The sequence below is a fragment of the Notothenia coriiceps genome, unplaced genomic scaffold (genome assembly GCF_000735185.1).
Source record: "Notothenia coriiceps isolate Sejong01 unplaced genomic scaffold, NC01 NC01_scaffold00009467, whole genome shotgun sequence".
NCBI lineage: Eukaryota > Metazoa > Chordata > Actinopteri > Perciformes > Nototheniidae > Notothenia > Notothenia coriiceps.
The window spans coordinates 73,948-89,435 of NW_011342168.1; the positions used below are offsets into that span (position 1 = coordinate 73,948).

Below are 15,488 nucleotides of genomic sequence, written 5' to 3' on the forward strand. Positions count from 1 at the left end.
GAGCGGTTGACCAATCACAACAGAACTGGCCAGCTAACCAATCAGAGCAGACTGGGCTCTGGTTTCAGACAGAGGGTGAAAAGAGGTGCTGCAGCACAGGGAGTTAAAAAAAATATAAAGAGCTTTTTGAACATTAAAGCATGGATACATGTCACAGTAGAGGCACAACATACAAATGTGAACCTGAAAAAGAGCATAATATGTCCTCTTTAAACCCTTGCTAATTGTATTCACTAAGTTTTGGTCAGGAACATTCATTCATGTTTGCTAGATATGCTACACTGCACTACTTTCAGCTGAGTAAGGGGCACAATACTGGCCTCAGTTTTAATTCTTCACTTACAGCATTTAAAGACTTCTGCAGCACACCAGAGCAAACAGGAAATGCCCAAACTGCTGGGTATCCAGATTCTAGGATATGCATACTGATAAAACAGACCCACTGTTAGTGCATGTCTCAGGAAGTCGTTTAGGAAATGCTTAGTACAGACTAGTGTCTTACTGTATCATCATTACCCTGAAGACTACCATCCTCTGAGGTCTGACAGAGCAGAGAGCACCATGACACACTGTAGGAAAACTGTCTCAAAAGAGGAGGCTTCAAACATGGAGACAGAGGTAGATCGGAAGCCATCGTAAAATGGAGCCAACGCTGCATGGGTGGAGGGACAGAACAGGGGATGAGAAGAAGAAAATGGTAGAGGAAAACAAACAAAGGCAGACATCAGAATAAGAAAACACTGACAAGACAAAGGTTGAAACATGAAGGAGATGGCAAGGTGTGAAACAAGCAGAGGAGAGGTGCAAACCGGAGAATAATTGAATATCTTTCCTTCAAAAAGCTTAACTTTTGTTGTTAGTTCTTGTCAGTCTTTGTCATCCACAGAGTTCATGTCTTGTTCATATTTGTTAATCTTCAGATGGCAGCTGGTGTTAGTGAAATGTAAAACATGGGGATGCAAAACAAATTGAGTGGGGATGCAATATGTGATATGTGATGACCATCAGTTTCATCCTTTTTTTGATTTTCATTTTTGGGAAATAATTAACATTAAAATGCATCATGTTGTGTATTTAAATAACCCATTCATTAAATGTAGGGTATTCTAACCCTTACTCACTCAAAAAAGAAATGATAATCTGACCATATTGATTTGGAGTAATTTATTTAGGGAGTTTGCCAATGCGCATTAAAAGTAACAAGCATAACCATGCAGTAGCTGTAACAGTTCAAGGGAAAAATAAGAAAGTCTTAAAAATACTCATAAAGTAAAGGAAATCACAAGGCCCAGGGATTTTTAGAGACTGTCCTCACACACCTGTAAAAACATAAACATGAAATAAAAAATGTAAGCCACTATATTTAAAAAGGACTGATTTAAAGTTTTTCTTTCTTACCTGCACAGCGGCCATTCTGGACAGAAAAGCCTTTCCCACACTGAACAAGATAAGAAAGACATTCATTGGTTTTCAAAAAATATATGTTTATTCATTAATTTAGCAGACAAAGGGCGTACAATTATTTTAGAACATAGGAAGCTTTGTGTTGTCTACTGTAGTTTGTGGTGAACATTTTTTTAAGCGCCTACCACCGAGTGCCTAGGACATTACCGGTGTTCCTCATAATTCATGCCGTGGGTCCGATCTGCGTACCTGCGTGTCATTGGCAAGCAGAGACGATTCCCCTTCTTTGGGAAAAGCTACTTCCACCACTGAGTTCATTTCTCCAGGCTGAAGGGTTCGAGAGATGGAGCTGCCGTCAGGCCAGGAGACTTCCAGCACTGTCACCTCATCAGTTCCTGGGATGCATGGGTCAAAAGTAAAACACTGAGCATCACTGAAGAGAAAAATGTATGTGTGTGTGTAAGTACAACATGGGATTACATTTTGAAGGAATAGCTTATAAATATTTGCTGGGAGTTAGATGAAAAGATCGACCACTGAAGCTGGAGCCAGGAGGTCATTAGCTTAGCATAACGAGTTTAAGCAGAGCGAACAGCTGGCTTAATTAATCCATAGTTAACACAGACTCTTATCACTTTGAGGTTGTGAGGTAACAAGAATATAAATTATACGGCAATACATAATGTGTTGATTTAGAAATTATTGTCCCTATAAAACCAAAAATGGTTGTTTCTGTTTCTTTCCAGATTTAACAAACAAAATACATGTAAATTAATGGCTTGAGGGGTTCACATAGGTGCATTTTTAACCTTGGACATCGCCAGGCCAGGACTGCACTGGGTACAGAGTTACTAGTGAAAAAATTGTGTAACAGGTTGAAAAATATTCTGATATAAACTCACAGGCACGGCTAAACATTTAAATCCGCACATTTTAGTATAAGTATTAACACCTTCCATGATGATTGTTTTATAATGAAACCTGAGAATGTGCTTGCTATCCTGGCATCAAGAGACTTTTTGTGAGTTAGATCACTGAATCAAGAATAGGAACTCATCTTAAACCAGGATAAAAATAAATAACTTCAAATTCATTAGCTGTGTAGTCTGGGGGTTTAAACACAGCTTGAGGCCAACTCGATTAGCAGGGGTCGGGTCTGGGTTTGACTTGGTGATAATTACAAGTCATAGCTCGGTACCAGTTCTGTGCAGGTGGGGGATTGAAAAACTGAACCCATGCAGGATAAGATGACTTTAAATTAAGTTATATATATATACAGTATATATATATATATATATATGTGTAATTGGTATACAAGATATATTTGAGTGTCACGTTGTCTCCAGAGTCTGAGTTATAAAGTGCTAAAGGAGGTTACCTAATCCAAAGTGTGCGACAGGCTCCATCTCACACAGGTACCCTGATCCTCCGTCAATGATGCGTGTGTGAGCTCCACTCTGACGGGTGAAGGCTGTCACCTTGGCTCCCCGCGCAAAAGAGCCAAACTGCGTGCGAGGGATGACTCGCAGCCAGTTGTTGGATGAGCCCTGATGAAGTGGGACAGTTCAGGTTGAGGATCATTCCGGCTCAGCAACTATTACCAAACACACACTCACACAGATACACACCTGCGTGACCTTGAAGACAGAGATTGGTTGCTGGACACTCTCTCCATGTGCCAGCAGCAGGTCCAGCTGTCCATCCCCATCCAAGTCTGTGACGGTGCCACCTGTCCAAACCCAGCAGAGCCTTTACTGCGCTGACCTACATAACAACCTCACTGTGACGTTTAACCGACAGCTGTGTCTCTGTAAATCTCCTCCAAACAGAGAGGTAGCAGAGGTGTATTCACTTCAGGTTAAGACATTTTGAGAATAAAACAAAATGAAAATATGTTGTCAAGTGTCCTCTGGTCTGAGGTGTAGCTGACCTGTTCCCCGGCCCTGTGGCTCTGCAGCATCTCCCACATTAAGCTCAGAGATCAAAGGGTCGGCATCGGCTCTCCTTGACACCCTGCATAGAAACACAACATTTATTTAAGATGTTTAAATAGTGTATGCTTCTTTATTGGGCTTGGGGTTAATACTGAATAGTCACCTGAACAGCCTGTTAGGGGCGTTGCCTCTATAAGCAATATTGTTGAAAAACACCTCCAGCTCCTTGTCATTGTCAAAGTCAGCAGCGATGACTGTGCGAATAGGCGAGGGAGCTGCAAATCCTCCAGAGGCTATGTTCTGCACAAGCAAATACTTTAAAGTCTTGCTTTATCAATTTTATTTTAACTTTTCCTTTCTCTCCTTCCTTACCCTGAATTTAGAGTCGCTGCCCTGCAGGTAAAGTCTGTGGGGGCCGTTCCAGTTGCCATACACGATGTCCGTCTTTCCATCTCCATTGAAGTCAGCGAGTGCTACTCCTCTGCCATGCTGGCTACGGTCCTCCACACCTTCAGAGGTTGACAAAAGGTTGAAAGCTTTATTGCTGGGAAACTTCTGCCCCAGGCCCAACTAACAGCCCCAACGAGTGGGGTTTGGAAATTGTCAACATTGGCGACTCCTAGTGTTAGTTTTAATGCATTTTGGTACGTGACATAACCTTATTTAAGTATCAAATACCTGGATGGTCTCACAGTGTTTAAACAATAAACAGGCATGTGTGTTGCTCTGTGTGGCTGTAGTAAGATATAGCATTGCATTGGGCTAAACACTCACACTGTGCTATGTTTACCATGGTTACTGTTTTATTTAGTTAATCAAATATGCTAATTAGAAAAACAGCAAAAAAGCTGAGGCTTATGGGAAGCGCATCAGTTTTTCTAATATTGTGTAATATTTATATAATAATGAACAGATTCCCTTTTTATGACAATCCATTAAAAAGTGTTATCAAGCCAAGAGAGACTTACACTTCAATACCTACAGAAACGCTATTCCTGACTATACCCTACTGTTTGATACTCACCAGCCTGGGTGGCCATATTCACAAAAGTCCCGTCTCCATTATTCTTAAACAGGAAGTTAGGTCCATTCTCATTGTCACAGAACACGTCCGACTTCGACTGGCTCAGGATTGGTCCGACCACCACACCACGGCCACCTGCGTAACGATCAAAAAATTAATGTTTCAGCTGATTCAGGACACAAAACATCCCAGACTTCACCTCTCTAACCTGACTCCTGACCTGTGAGCTTGTTGACCCCGGCCTCTGCAGCCACATCAGACAGAGCGATGATGCCCTTGGAGACATCACTAGCAGCCTCGTCCATTTCTAAGAGAGAGTGGGGACCGACGCTGCCACTGGCGTAGTTGGCCACATAGATTGAGTAACGGCCGGTTCCCTGCAGAGAAAAGATATGAGGTATTACGGAAGAATTTGAGAATAATTGAGACAAAATGTGGAATAAAAGAGATCAGATTGAGGGACTTGTTAATGCCATTTACTAACCTTTCTGTCTACACATGCAACCGAACGTCCTGCCATGTGATTAGCGACACCACGGAGCACATTGAGCTCGTCCCCAAGAAGATCTTCAAAGCGACCATTCCGAAATTTGAACAGTTTATCTGAATAAGTTGCCCGTCCTGCATTAAAAAAAAGTCAGTTATCGCGGGGACTCTTTCAGATACTGGTAATCACCTTCTGGATACATGATGAAGAAATAACATAAGAATGTGCTATTCACCAGAGTAGGCATTGTTTGTGTTGAGGAAGTAGATCTCCTCACGCCCATCTCCATCCACATCACAGGCTGTAACTCCGATAGCATTTCCTGCTCGGTCCCTCAGGGCATAGTATGGAGAGCTGCTGTCATCAATAGCAATGTTTACCAGCCTGTTTAGAGTGCGATCGTACTTCAGCACCAGGTTGGGCCCATCGTACCTGAGGGAAAACATCACACAAAATAGTTTTGTACATATAAGAATGTCTATGCCATTTGGAATCGGCCCTCCACAAATTCAAAGTATAATGGAATATTTCCCACAAATGAAACTTGTGCTCGTCTTATATTGTACTTCTTACAAATATATGTAAACAAATATTGCACAGTAGTATTCATGTGTTAAGGTTGTTTTTTTCATAAGGCATTTTTAAGTATCAAGCATAATTTACCTACATTTGATTGATTTTGCTAACTTATAACTGAACTTATGAGGTAAGATACCTCTATTGAGTGGCCCTGCCCTTCGTATATTTTTCTGTATGTGGCCCTCTGTGAAAAAAAGTTTGGACACCCCTGGTCTATGCAGTGAAAGGAACATAGGAAACAGCTAACCCTTTTCACACTCACCCTGCAACGACCACCTCCAGGTCGCCATCCCCATCCACGTCCGTAACAGCCATTCCATAGTTGAGTTGTGTGGGATTGTGCAGACTGTCAGGAGGAAGCATGGTCTGTGTTACAACCTGCAGCATGGGCTCAGAGCTCTGGGCGTGGCACTGATGCCAGACTCCAGCCAGGAGGAGCAACAAACCTGAACGCCACATCACTGCAACGGGAACACAGAGTTATTGTACTTTTACATGTATGATGCATGCAGACGATGAACAAGTCTTATGCTTAAAGCAGGACAGCCTCAATGATGATGAGCTAATATCATATTTAGAAACACTGTGCATGAGTTAGGGCTAAACAATTTATAATAAATATATCTAATTGCAAATATGTTGTCTGATATTCCAGTTTTATATATCAGTTTTAACTTGAAAGCCTTTATATAAGATGATTGTAGAATGAGATCCACCATACATTTAAACCTGAATCATCTCTACAGTAAGCATGCTCTTTGCAAGATCAACATTTTTGTCACAGGGTTAGAGAATCTGCACACAGGTATATTAACCCTCTGTTCTTATGGACATGTTTGTGTTATTCATACTTGATTTTCGTTAAAAACGCAAAGGCCGTCTTACCTGCACCGTCAGGGTGAAGAGAGGGAGATTATCAGACTCCGCAGCAGCGATGTGAGGGCACTGGGCCGTGATTGTTATATCATTTGTTATTAACTGTTCAATTCCCACCTTACACAACGTCTGCTTATAACATGTACCAGCTTAAGTTGTGTAACACAAAGACGATTGGCCAATCAGCGAAGACTTGTGGGCCTTATTAGAAAGTTGACCAATAGCTGATCTGGGTTTCTGTGAGACTGTATGTGGAAGGCGGAAGTCGTGTGTTTGCAGGCGCTGTTAAATCAAAACATTACTTTACGGTACTGAAATAATAATTTCAACCGACAGCACATTAACATTGTCTTTCTGTGGAGAAATCTTGATTATAAAAACAATGCATGTTGTGATTTAAAAAACAAATACGATAGTACAAAGGCGTGCTCTTCTTTCAGAGTGTTTTAGCTGCAGAGGTAGGGAAATTACACTATATCCCAAAATCCTTTGCGCTCTCCTACGCTTGCGTCACCTGTGCGACGAAAATCTGAAGCTAAACAAACCAAACCCGGGTAAGACAAATGAGCAACCGTTATTTTAAGAATTCTCCCTGGAATGTATTTATTAAAAATAAATGAACACAATCCTATTTTAATGTATGCTGATACTAACTGAATGGTTGTGCCCTCAATGAACACATCTTTCTACCTCAGCGAGGGGAAGATTAGTTAGCTAAAGCGGTAAGCTAATAGCTAATAGCATTGTCATGGTTTTATATGCGTTTAGCAAGATTTTAGACTATTTTCCGGGGGGAGTTAGCTAGTTCACGTAGGTTGGTTAAAATAACATTCATATTGTTAATAAACTCATTCAAGACCAGTTTAGAAATGTTAACGGTTAAAGCAGACCGATTTTCACTGCATTGTCTCTTCCTCTGTTTCCTTTGATCATCCAGGTGTTTTTAACGTAATTCAATAATGGAGTTGGAACAAGCGAAAGAAGACTCTACTGCAGCCCAGCCAACACCCGCACCCCCCGCCCCGTCTAAGAAGACAGGACAAGCTCAGAACGTCCCCAAGCAACGACTCCCTGGAGCCAAAGATAAGGCACAGCCTCAGGGAGAAGTAAAACCAAGACCCAGGCCCCGCTACACAGACAAGGCAAGGAAAAACGCCAAGAATAAGAAGGACAAGGCTGGAGCAGATAAGGGAGCTGCTACTGGGGGAGAAGGTGAGGCCCAGAATGGAGATCCTGAGGTAAAGGCAGAGGAGGATACAGAGGTTAATGGGCAGCTTGACCCAACCGATGTGGAGGCCAAACTTACCTCACGGCTGGAAGCAGCTGCCATTGAAGAGGAAGAAGAAGGGGAAGAGGAGAGTTGGGACACCTTGTTCAATGATGAAGGAGATTGCCTTGATCAGCATCTTTCAGAAGAGGTGAGAGCTTGGGCTTGGTGATTCAAATATGAAAAAGTAAAAATAACCAGAAGAACCATCCCCACAATTCAGAAACACACATTTTTTATAATACACTTATCCCCTTGTTGTTTCCCTCTTCTCCCTCCTGTTCTCATCTCACTTTCCTCACTTCTCCAGCTGGCTGTGAAGCAAGGTAGAAAGAAGAAGTCCGTCCAGGAGGCCAGGTTTGATTACTACAACATGGACAAAGATGCCGAAGATGACATCGACCTCACTGACGACGAACTTGCTAACATTGTAGAGATCTACGAGTTCCCTGCTGAGTTTAGAACCGAGGACCTTCTCAAGTTATTTCAGGACTACTCGTATGTATAATTCTTATATCTATTACTGAGAAAGTTGAGAGCCTACATGTTCCAGGATGCATTGCATTGCAGATACTAATGCAGAGCCAAAACATATTGTAGCCAAGCAACACCTATTGTATGCAGGTAATAACAAAAGTAAATCATAAAAACATGGTAATCTGGTCCAGTGAGAACCCAATCTACAACAACTCTTTATTGAGAGGATGCGAAAGAAGGTCTCCAACCCACGTCCTTTTAAAATTCATGCATAGTAAAAAAACATGAGCAACAGCATCCAAAATAAACCAGCACCTTCTGTAGGGCGTGATCATTACTTTCCAGCTGCAGAATCGGCCTCTCCGCTGCAAATAGCCAATATTCCACCTTGCATCAAACTACGTCACTATCAAAGGACAATGCAGGAATAGGAATAACATCAGACAGTAATACACACTAAAGAACGTATTGCTTTCATCAACTACATTCACCTTTTAAACACTAATTAGACATCCACATAAAACGTGTCAATGTTCTATTTAAAGATTCACATTGGAAGCCTGACTAAACCACTAAATGGACTCATTGAATGTGGCTTCCCTGGCATATTTGTTTTTAATCTTCCTGTGGTTTTTGTAACAGTCTATATCAGGGGTGTCAAAATCTGTCCTGCGACCTAATTTTATGTGGCCCGCAAGAGCTTGCAAAGAATATAATATACAATACAATGTAATTCTAGAATATTTGCTTTCAATTATTTGCCCTAGACTTCTGCTTTCAGACGTGGTTATTTAGGAAGATATTACCAGAACTGATAATAATCCAATGCAGGGCCAACAATGTAATATAATACATTATTTAATATATATTATATATTTACATATGTATATTTATATATAATACAAAAATTACAACCGGCCCTTTGAGTGCAACCACAATGCTGATGTGGCCCGGGATGAAATCTAGTTTGACACCCCTGGTCTATGTTGTCTGAGCTTTTCTTACTATGTCTTTCAGACAAAGAGGTTTTGACATCCAGTGGATTGATGAATCAAGTGCTCTTGGCCTCTTCTCAAGCCCCATAGCAGGTAAGCGAAGCACGTCGTCACATGTAAGAGACATTTGGGAGGGGAGTACCTAAAATAAGAAATCCTCTGCAGTAAATATGATTGTTGTGAGGCTTTACCCAATAGGAGAAAATATGTTCAATTAAGTGTATCAGTGGACCCTTATGGAACGACTCAACATTATTTAAATTAATAATAAGTATGGGGTAACTGCTGAGCGAATAAATTGTATTGTGAGCTCTATTAGGTTACACAGTTAACTGATAAATGTGCTTTTTAAAAATGGTGTTTCATTTTTTTTCTCTCAATTTTCAGCTCGGGAAGCTTTAAGAACCAAACATCCGCTGATGAAGCTGCGACCTCTCTCCAAATGCTCCCCCGCCACTAAAGCCAAAGCTCGTAGCTGCTCGGGTACAAAAAGCGTCTCCAGTTCAGCTCAGATCATCCTCTGTAGCTCACATAGTTAGATACACGACCTCATTATTCTTTATTCTTCCCATCCTCAGACTACCTCCTGCCTGCTAAAGAGAGACCTCAGACAAGTGCCGCACTGGCGCGAAGGATGGTGATCGGTGCCCTCGGTGTGAAGAGCAACCTGACGGAGGAAAAGCGTGAGGCAGAGAAGAAGAAGCTCCAGGAGGCCAAAGGTGCTACATTTACAGCGATAGTTGAGATGTTATTAAAGGGAAGATGTACTGTGGTCAGCAGTGCTTTTAAAGGACTGTTCTCTATAGATGAGAGCAACCCATACAATATTTTCACTCTACGTCAGGGCCACGCCCCTTTTTGGGTGAAAACACTTGCCGTCATTTGACTGGCGGTAAATACAGATTCCGAAGTTTTCTCCAATCACATCAAACATTTGAGAAAACATTGCATATTTTCATCTTACAATGTCAGGTCAGGCAAAGAATTACACCATTTCCTTGGAGATCGATTTCGATTTATGGTTTAATTTATGTGACAAGGGGATCGTTGTCCTGTCACTCTGCTGGTGGACGAACTTAATCTGATATCGGCTTGTCAGTGTTTTATATTTAAATGCAGCATCTACAGTCACTACTTTGCCTTTGAGCATTACAACCGTTTACTTTGATGCTAGATGTTAACCTCATTAGCATTATAATGTAGTTGTTCTGAAGTGTTTCACATAGCCATACAGGTATTGACCAACCGGGTCCCATTGGTTACGATCTAGTCCTATCTGTGGAGGCCTGAAAAAACAGATGTTTTCTTTTACCATATTTTTAACGAAGTAAAAGTAAAGAAAATGTCAACTTTGGATCTGTTTGGTTGTTTGACGTGCACTACATGACACGGCAGCTTTAAGGGATGATGAAACTGATGATTTCCGCTTGGCGCCGATGCCTTGTTTTCACCAGAAAGTGGGTGGGCTGTAACTGTGCCAGGAAGTGAGGTAGCCCTGCTCTCATCTATAGTAGAGTAAATGATCCTCATCCTATTGGGCTGTTTCTAATGCGAAAAATAGGTTTAATATCTGAGTATGAAGCACGGTGTCAGTAAGAAAGAACCTTGGTTACCAGTCACTCTATGAAGAGATATAAAGTCCTTACCTAGCGGTCCTAGTCTTTGCATCACAAGATTTCCACCACAAGTGGGAGCTATTTTCATACTTTACTTAAGAAAATGGAGATTGATGCCAAGAGAGGTTGCTCTCGGCCCACTGCTGTGCTCATCATAACAAGTCTATAATCAGAACAGCAGCCATTTCCCTTCTGAGATGGAACATAAGTATATAGGCCCAGAAAACCACGAATGTCCACGGAAGAGCCAGTCGGGAAGTATAGAGACTAAAAAAAGATCTCCTTTGTTCGTCCCATACTGTGCTCTTTATGTAAGATTACAACAGGCACAGTGAATGTCAGACGTGCATCGTGTGCTGAACATTGTGTCCTGGGAAAGGATGCCACGTATGGTCTTATTCAGAGATTAATTCACAGCCGGCTCCTCGGCCTGCCTCAGCGCCTCACTGCCCTGCATGTGGTGAAGACATTGATACAAATATAGAGCAACAAATAAACAAATTCTAGTTTAGGTAAGAGCTTCCGCTGATTGATGTGTTGAACTGTGTCTCTGTGATTTATCTTTTCAGAACAAAAGCGCATGGCAGCCAAGCAGAAGGAAGATGCCTGGGAGGGGAAGTGATTGGATGGGAAAACTACCGTTTTATTTTTGTTTTGTTTTTGATTCCTTGATACAGCAGAGACTAAAGTCTTCTCTGTTTCTTCTCCTGCTCTGTTTTCGACAACTGGCCACTCCTTCCTACCGCCACACTTTCCAGAAATGGATTCCCACCATGTTTTCCTTCTTTCTGGCTTTAGTCCTTTAAAAAACTGTTACCAAACATCTCTTCATCCTCAATCTGTTTGGCTGCAGTGTTACATCAGCCTTTATGTTCATTCTTTGTTGGGACTGTTGCCTCAGTGCCATGGCTGGGGCTAACACAAATAACAATGTTTTTTTAAATCATATTTCTTGACATTGTATCCAAAGTCTGTAGTGAACCATCAAGTCTAATCCAATTTAATAATGTTTGTTTTAATATAGAATTATGTTAACGTTTTTTTTTAAAGATGAACCAAGTAAATGAACTTGTAAACGTGAGGGAAACAAATACAGTTTGAAGGTCCTGTATTAAAGTGACATTAGACAACATTATTGCTTCAACTCTTCTTTGTGACATATTTTTTGTTTAAAGCAAAATGTAATGGCCGAAGAATAACACCATAACAAAATAGCTCACAATATATTTTGCCAGTAAAACAGAGTCCACATTCACGGTGGGAAGTCTACTTGACAAAAGAGCCTTGTAGATAGGAGTTACGAAGAAGGAGGGTGGTTAAAAACATTATTTTTACTAAGCTAGATCGTTAAAAAAACCTGCTAACTTCTTTATATTACTCTGTTTTACTCTGCCTTAATCATTGCACTGAGATCAGGGTTTGTATTTCTTAGGGGATTCTTCAAAAAAGCCAAGCTGCTAGTGATAGTCATGTTGCTCGCAATCCATAAAACAAGGTGAGTGATCTTGTTCATATAAAATCAGATGATACAAAATATATCATCTTATTCTCTGTTTAATATCTCTAGCCAATCATGAGGATACTGTAAATCTCTATTTGAAGATATTGTTGAGAATAGACTGTAAAAACTTTTGTTGAAGACCTGTTAGCTTGTCTTATTCATTATTTTCCGAGAAGTGAAAACCCCCCAACAAACCTGCTGCTTTCTTCCAGTTTCATGGCTGTTCTGCTTCCTTAATCTATAAGGCGTACATGTTTGCTTTAATACATTTTCAACAAGCAGAACTAATGATAGTACGCGTGTCATTAAATCTGAAGAACAAATTAAAAGATGATTCGTTGACGGACTGTGAAGTTAAAAATAAGAAAAGGGTTTTTTGGTTTATTTTTTGATGTGAAAGCGTTGAGTGTTCAGGCTTTCCAGGAGTCTCACCTCATCCAAGTTTAATGTGTTTTCAAAGTGCATTTCATCATGGCAACATTCACAATGCACAAACAATTGTTTTTTAACGCGTTTACGTTAAGAAGTATTGGGTGTTAATGTGTTAAAATATACTAACATTTTAGTTAAATGTGTTGAACAAGGTTAGTCGCATCCTGTTTTGTTCATGTTGTTGCTCCAGTTATAGTATACAATTATCATTTAGTTACTAAAATGTTGCAATATTACGGTTTATAACAACTCCTTCAAATTGCTTTAGATGAACATTAGTTGTCAATCTAACAATGCACATTACTCGTTGTTTCTGGAAAGCTGAGATATGGACTTTTTACTAGTGAGAGACTATGTTACCTAACTCGGAGTTGGCTTTCATAACTCAGCTTCCTGAAACACACACATCCAGGCTCAGGAGACGTTTGCGACAGCTGGAGGCAGCGGCCTACTCTGAGGCTTCACCCAGCCAACCACAGACCACGTGACCCAGTGCCTCTTTTACCTCAGCTAATAATTAACTCTCTCTTTTTTTGCAGAACGGGCTGTACATTTGCCATTTGTTTTACTGCAAATTATTTCTACTTTATATAAACTTCAAAATTAAATCTGTTGACTTTAAGTGGATATGTTCACCTGGCAATTCAACACATCCGCCTGCACTCTTACATTGGTATATTTGTATACGTCAATGCAGTTCATTGCAGTTCACTGCTGTAAAGAACCTTGTTTGTGTACTGGTTGAGATCGTAAACTGAGGATGACTACGTGCCACGTGGCTCATACAGGGCTAATTAAAGTGGAGGAGTCACCGCTACAGGTTCAGATTTGTACATGACCGACGTATAAACATGAATTGAAGTTAAATACAACTTTTGCAAATATTTATATTTTTTTCTTGTTTTTCTCCCTTGTTTCCAATGATGTAGTTGTGGAGCAAAATCATTATAAGTGATGGATGTATGTCGCACATCACATACTCATGCATTATTTGGTTTGATGACAATTACATTTAAAATATATTTTAAGTGTTCTCTCTAGTGTTGTGATATATTAAATGCTGGTTCTACGCTTTTTTTAATTAAGCGTTTAGGTCTAATCTCTGGTCGCAGTGCACACATAATTTAAGTGTGGAATAAAACCAAGTGTGGACAAATGTTCATAGCGAGTTTGCCAGAACAGAAGTGGACCTCCCTGTGCTGTGTTGTTCTTGCATCTGAGCTACATATACAGATTGTAGCTGCTCTGTACCATCATCGTGTGAGATCTGAGCCCTGCCTATAATCTCCTGCTTTACTGTGACTTCACGAGGGGGTGATGTACCGCAGAGCAGCCTGCTGGGTGCCTTGCAGACAATCATTAGATTAACTCCACAAGCACAAACCACAACTGAGCAAGTGCCAACACTGCCCTGGAACTTGCTGCATGTCATGGATCAAATCAAAAGTGAGTCATGGTCCAAATGAAGGAATAATCTGATGTAGAAGACAATAGAAGACAATAGTGGTGGTTTTTCCAGCATTAAATACTAAACATATTTTAGATCAGTAAGTCTTCTTAGAATTCAGAGCTTTCCTTCTAATGACACACACATTGATGACAACCTGAGTAATTGTAGTGATAGTATGATTGGCATAATTGCATTCATAACAACAACTCATACAAATAACAGAAGTACTTCTGTCATGATAATAAACGCATTTTTCCTCTTACATATGGAATCTCAGTTAAACATAGGCTACTGTAGAAAAAGTCTTAAAAGGCTATACTTGGTTTGGTCGGACCAAGCCTTCAGGAAGAACGGCAGTCTTTGAAGCCAGTTTTCAGCAACACCGAGGAAATATGACTTCCTGGTCGGTCAAGGGATGCCATTATTTAGGTAAATCTACTCACACTATCACAATCTTGAATAGCACACATTTAAATAATTATGTTTTTAACGTTTTTAAACTGACTCATAAACAAATTCAGTAAAGATTTTGTTGTGCTCCCTATGTGCCCGTTCTTGAGGTGCTGGTGAGTGAGGTTAAAGTAAATGCTAGAGCATGGAAGACTCGGGTATTTTTAACAGTTGGCTTCATGCGCCACTGAGCAACTTTTATAGGAATGAACAAGGTTTTGCCTATGACACTGCATCCAGTTCTCTTTATATATTTGAATATGACCAGCAGTTTATGATAGCTAATGTTAGCTAATATTAGCTAAGTTTGGTATGTTTTCCGTATAAAGACCGTTAATACGGTTTGCTTACTTTGTGAGTGCTCTCCATATGTGCTTCTGTTTAAAAAGCAAAGCATGTTAGCTAAATGCAAAAGTATAGCATGTTAGCTAAATGCAAAAGCATAGCATGTGAGACAGTCATTTAGCGTTTAGCATTATCCACTACCACTGAGTGATAGCTGTAGTTATCACCTTAGAGAAAACACTCCTAAGAGCAGCCAGCTCTTCACATTTTACTAAAAATACTATTTTTTAAAACGTTCTTTATGTACTTTGTATAACTTATTTGATTCTATGTCCTTTTACTGATATAAAGTTACATCCTACTTCCCATAAAAAGGGAAAAATAGGAGCAAAGTGAGTGACATATAAAGTATAGCCTATGTAATGGTACAATGGGCAGCTGGGAGAGTTTCCACAGTGTTTGTATGTGTTCATCAGTGGGAATGAGGTTGGAAACAGTCATAAAATACGGGTTAGCACAGGCTTCCTGGGAAAAGATGTGAAACACACTCATTGTTGAAGGTACAAACGTTTTACTGTAGATGTTTTTTTTTAAATGTTTATGAAAGAAGCAAAACAAATCTATGTTCTGTTGGGATCTTTAAACTTGCATAAGGCTCTGAAGCCTTCTGAACTGCTGTTAGGGACAACGTGACATAATTATTTACCATTG

General features: G+C 40.3%; 2 protein-coding genes across 2 annotated transcripts; one reads left to right on the forward strand and one right to left on the reverse strand.

Annotated features, from left to right (window-relative positions):
• Positions 1-1,149: 1,149 nt before the first annotated feature.
• On the reverse strand, positions 1,150-6,463 carry crtac1a (cartilage acidic protein 1a). Its single transcript, XM_010770982.1, has 14 exons — positions 6,314-6,463; positions 5,691-5,889; positions 5,085-5,281; positions 4,847-4,983; positions 4,583-4,739; positions 4,363-4,497; positions 3,711-3,847; positions 3,502-3,638; positions 3,335-3,417; positions 3,033-3,133; positions 2,783-2,951; positions 1,654-1,799; positions 1,399-1,438; positions 1,150-1,319 (listed from the first exon to the last, which is right to left on the reverse strand). Exons 2-14 carry the CDS (start codon positions 5,885-5,887, stop codon positions 1,312-1,314), a joined length of 1,644 nt encoding a protein of 547 aa, XP_010769284.1. The 5' UTR covers positions 5,888-5,889; positions 6,314-6,463; the 3' UTR covers positions 1,150-1,311.
• Positions 6,464-6,611: 148 nt separating this feature from the next.
• r3hcc1l (R3H domain and coiled-coil containing 1-like) lies at positions 6,612-11,791 on the forward strand. Its single transcript, XM_010770983.1, has 7 exons — positions 6,612-6,858; positions 7,242-7,722; positions 7,882-8,069; positions 9,066-9,136; positions 9,431-9,526; positions 9,622-9,762; positions 11,229-11,791. Exons 2-7 carry the CDS (start codon positions 7,264-7,266, stop codon positions 11,279-11,281), a joined length of 1,008 nt encoding a protein of 335 aa, XP_010769285.1. The 5' UTR covers positions 6,612-6,858; positions 7,242-7,263; the 3' UTR covers positions 11,282-11,791.
• The last annotated feature ends 3,697 nt before the right edge of the window (positions 11,792-15,488 follow it).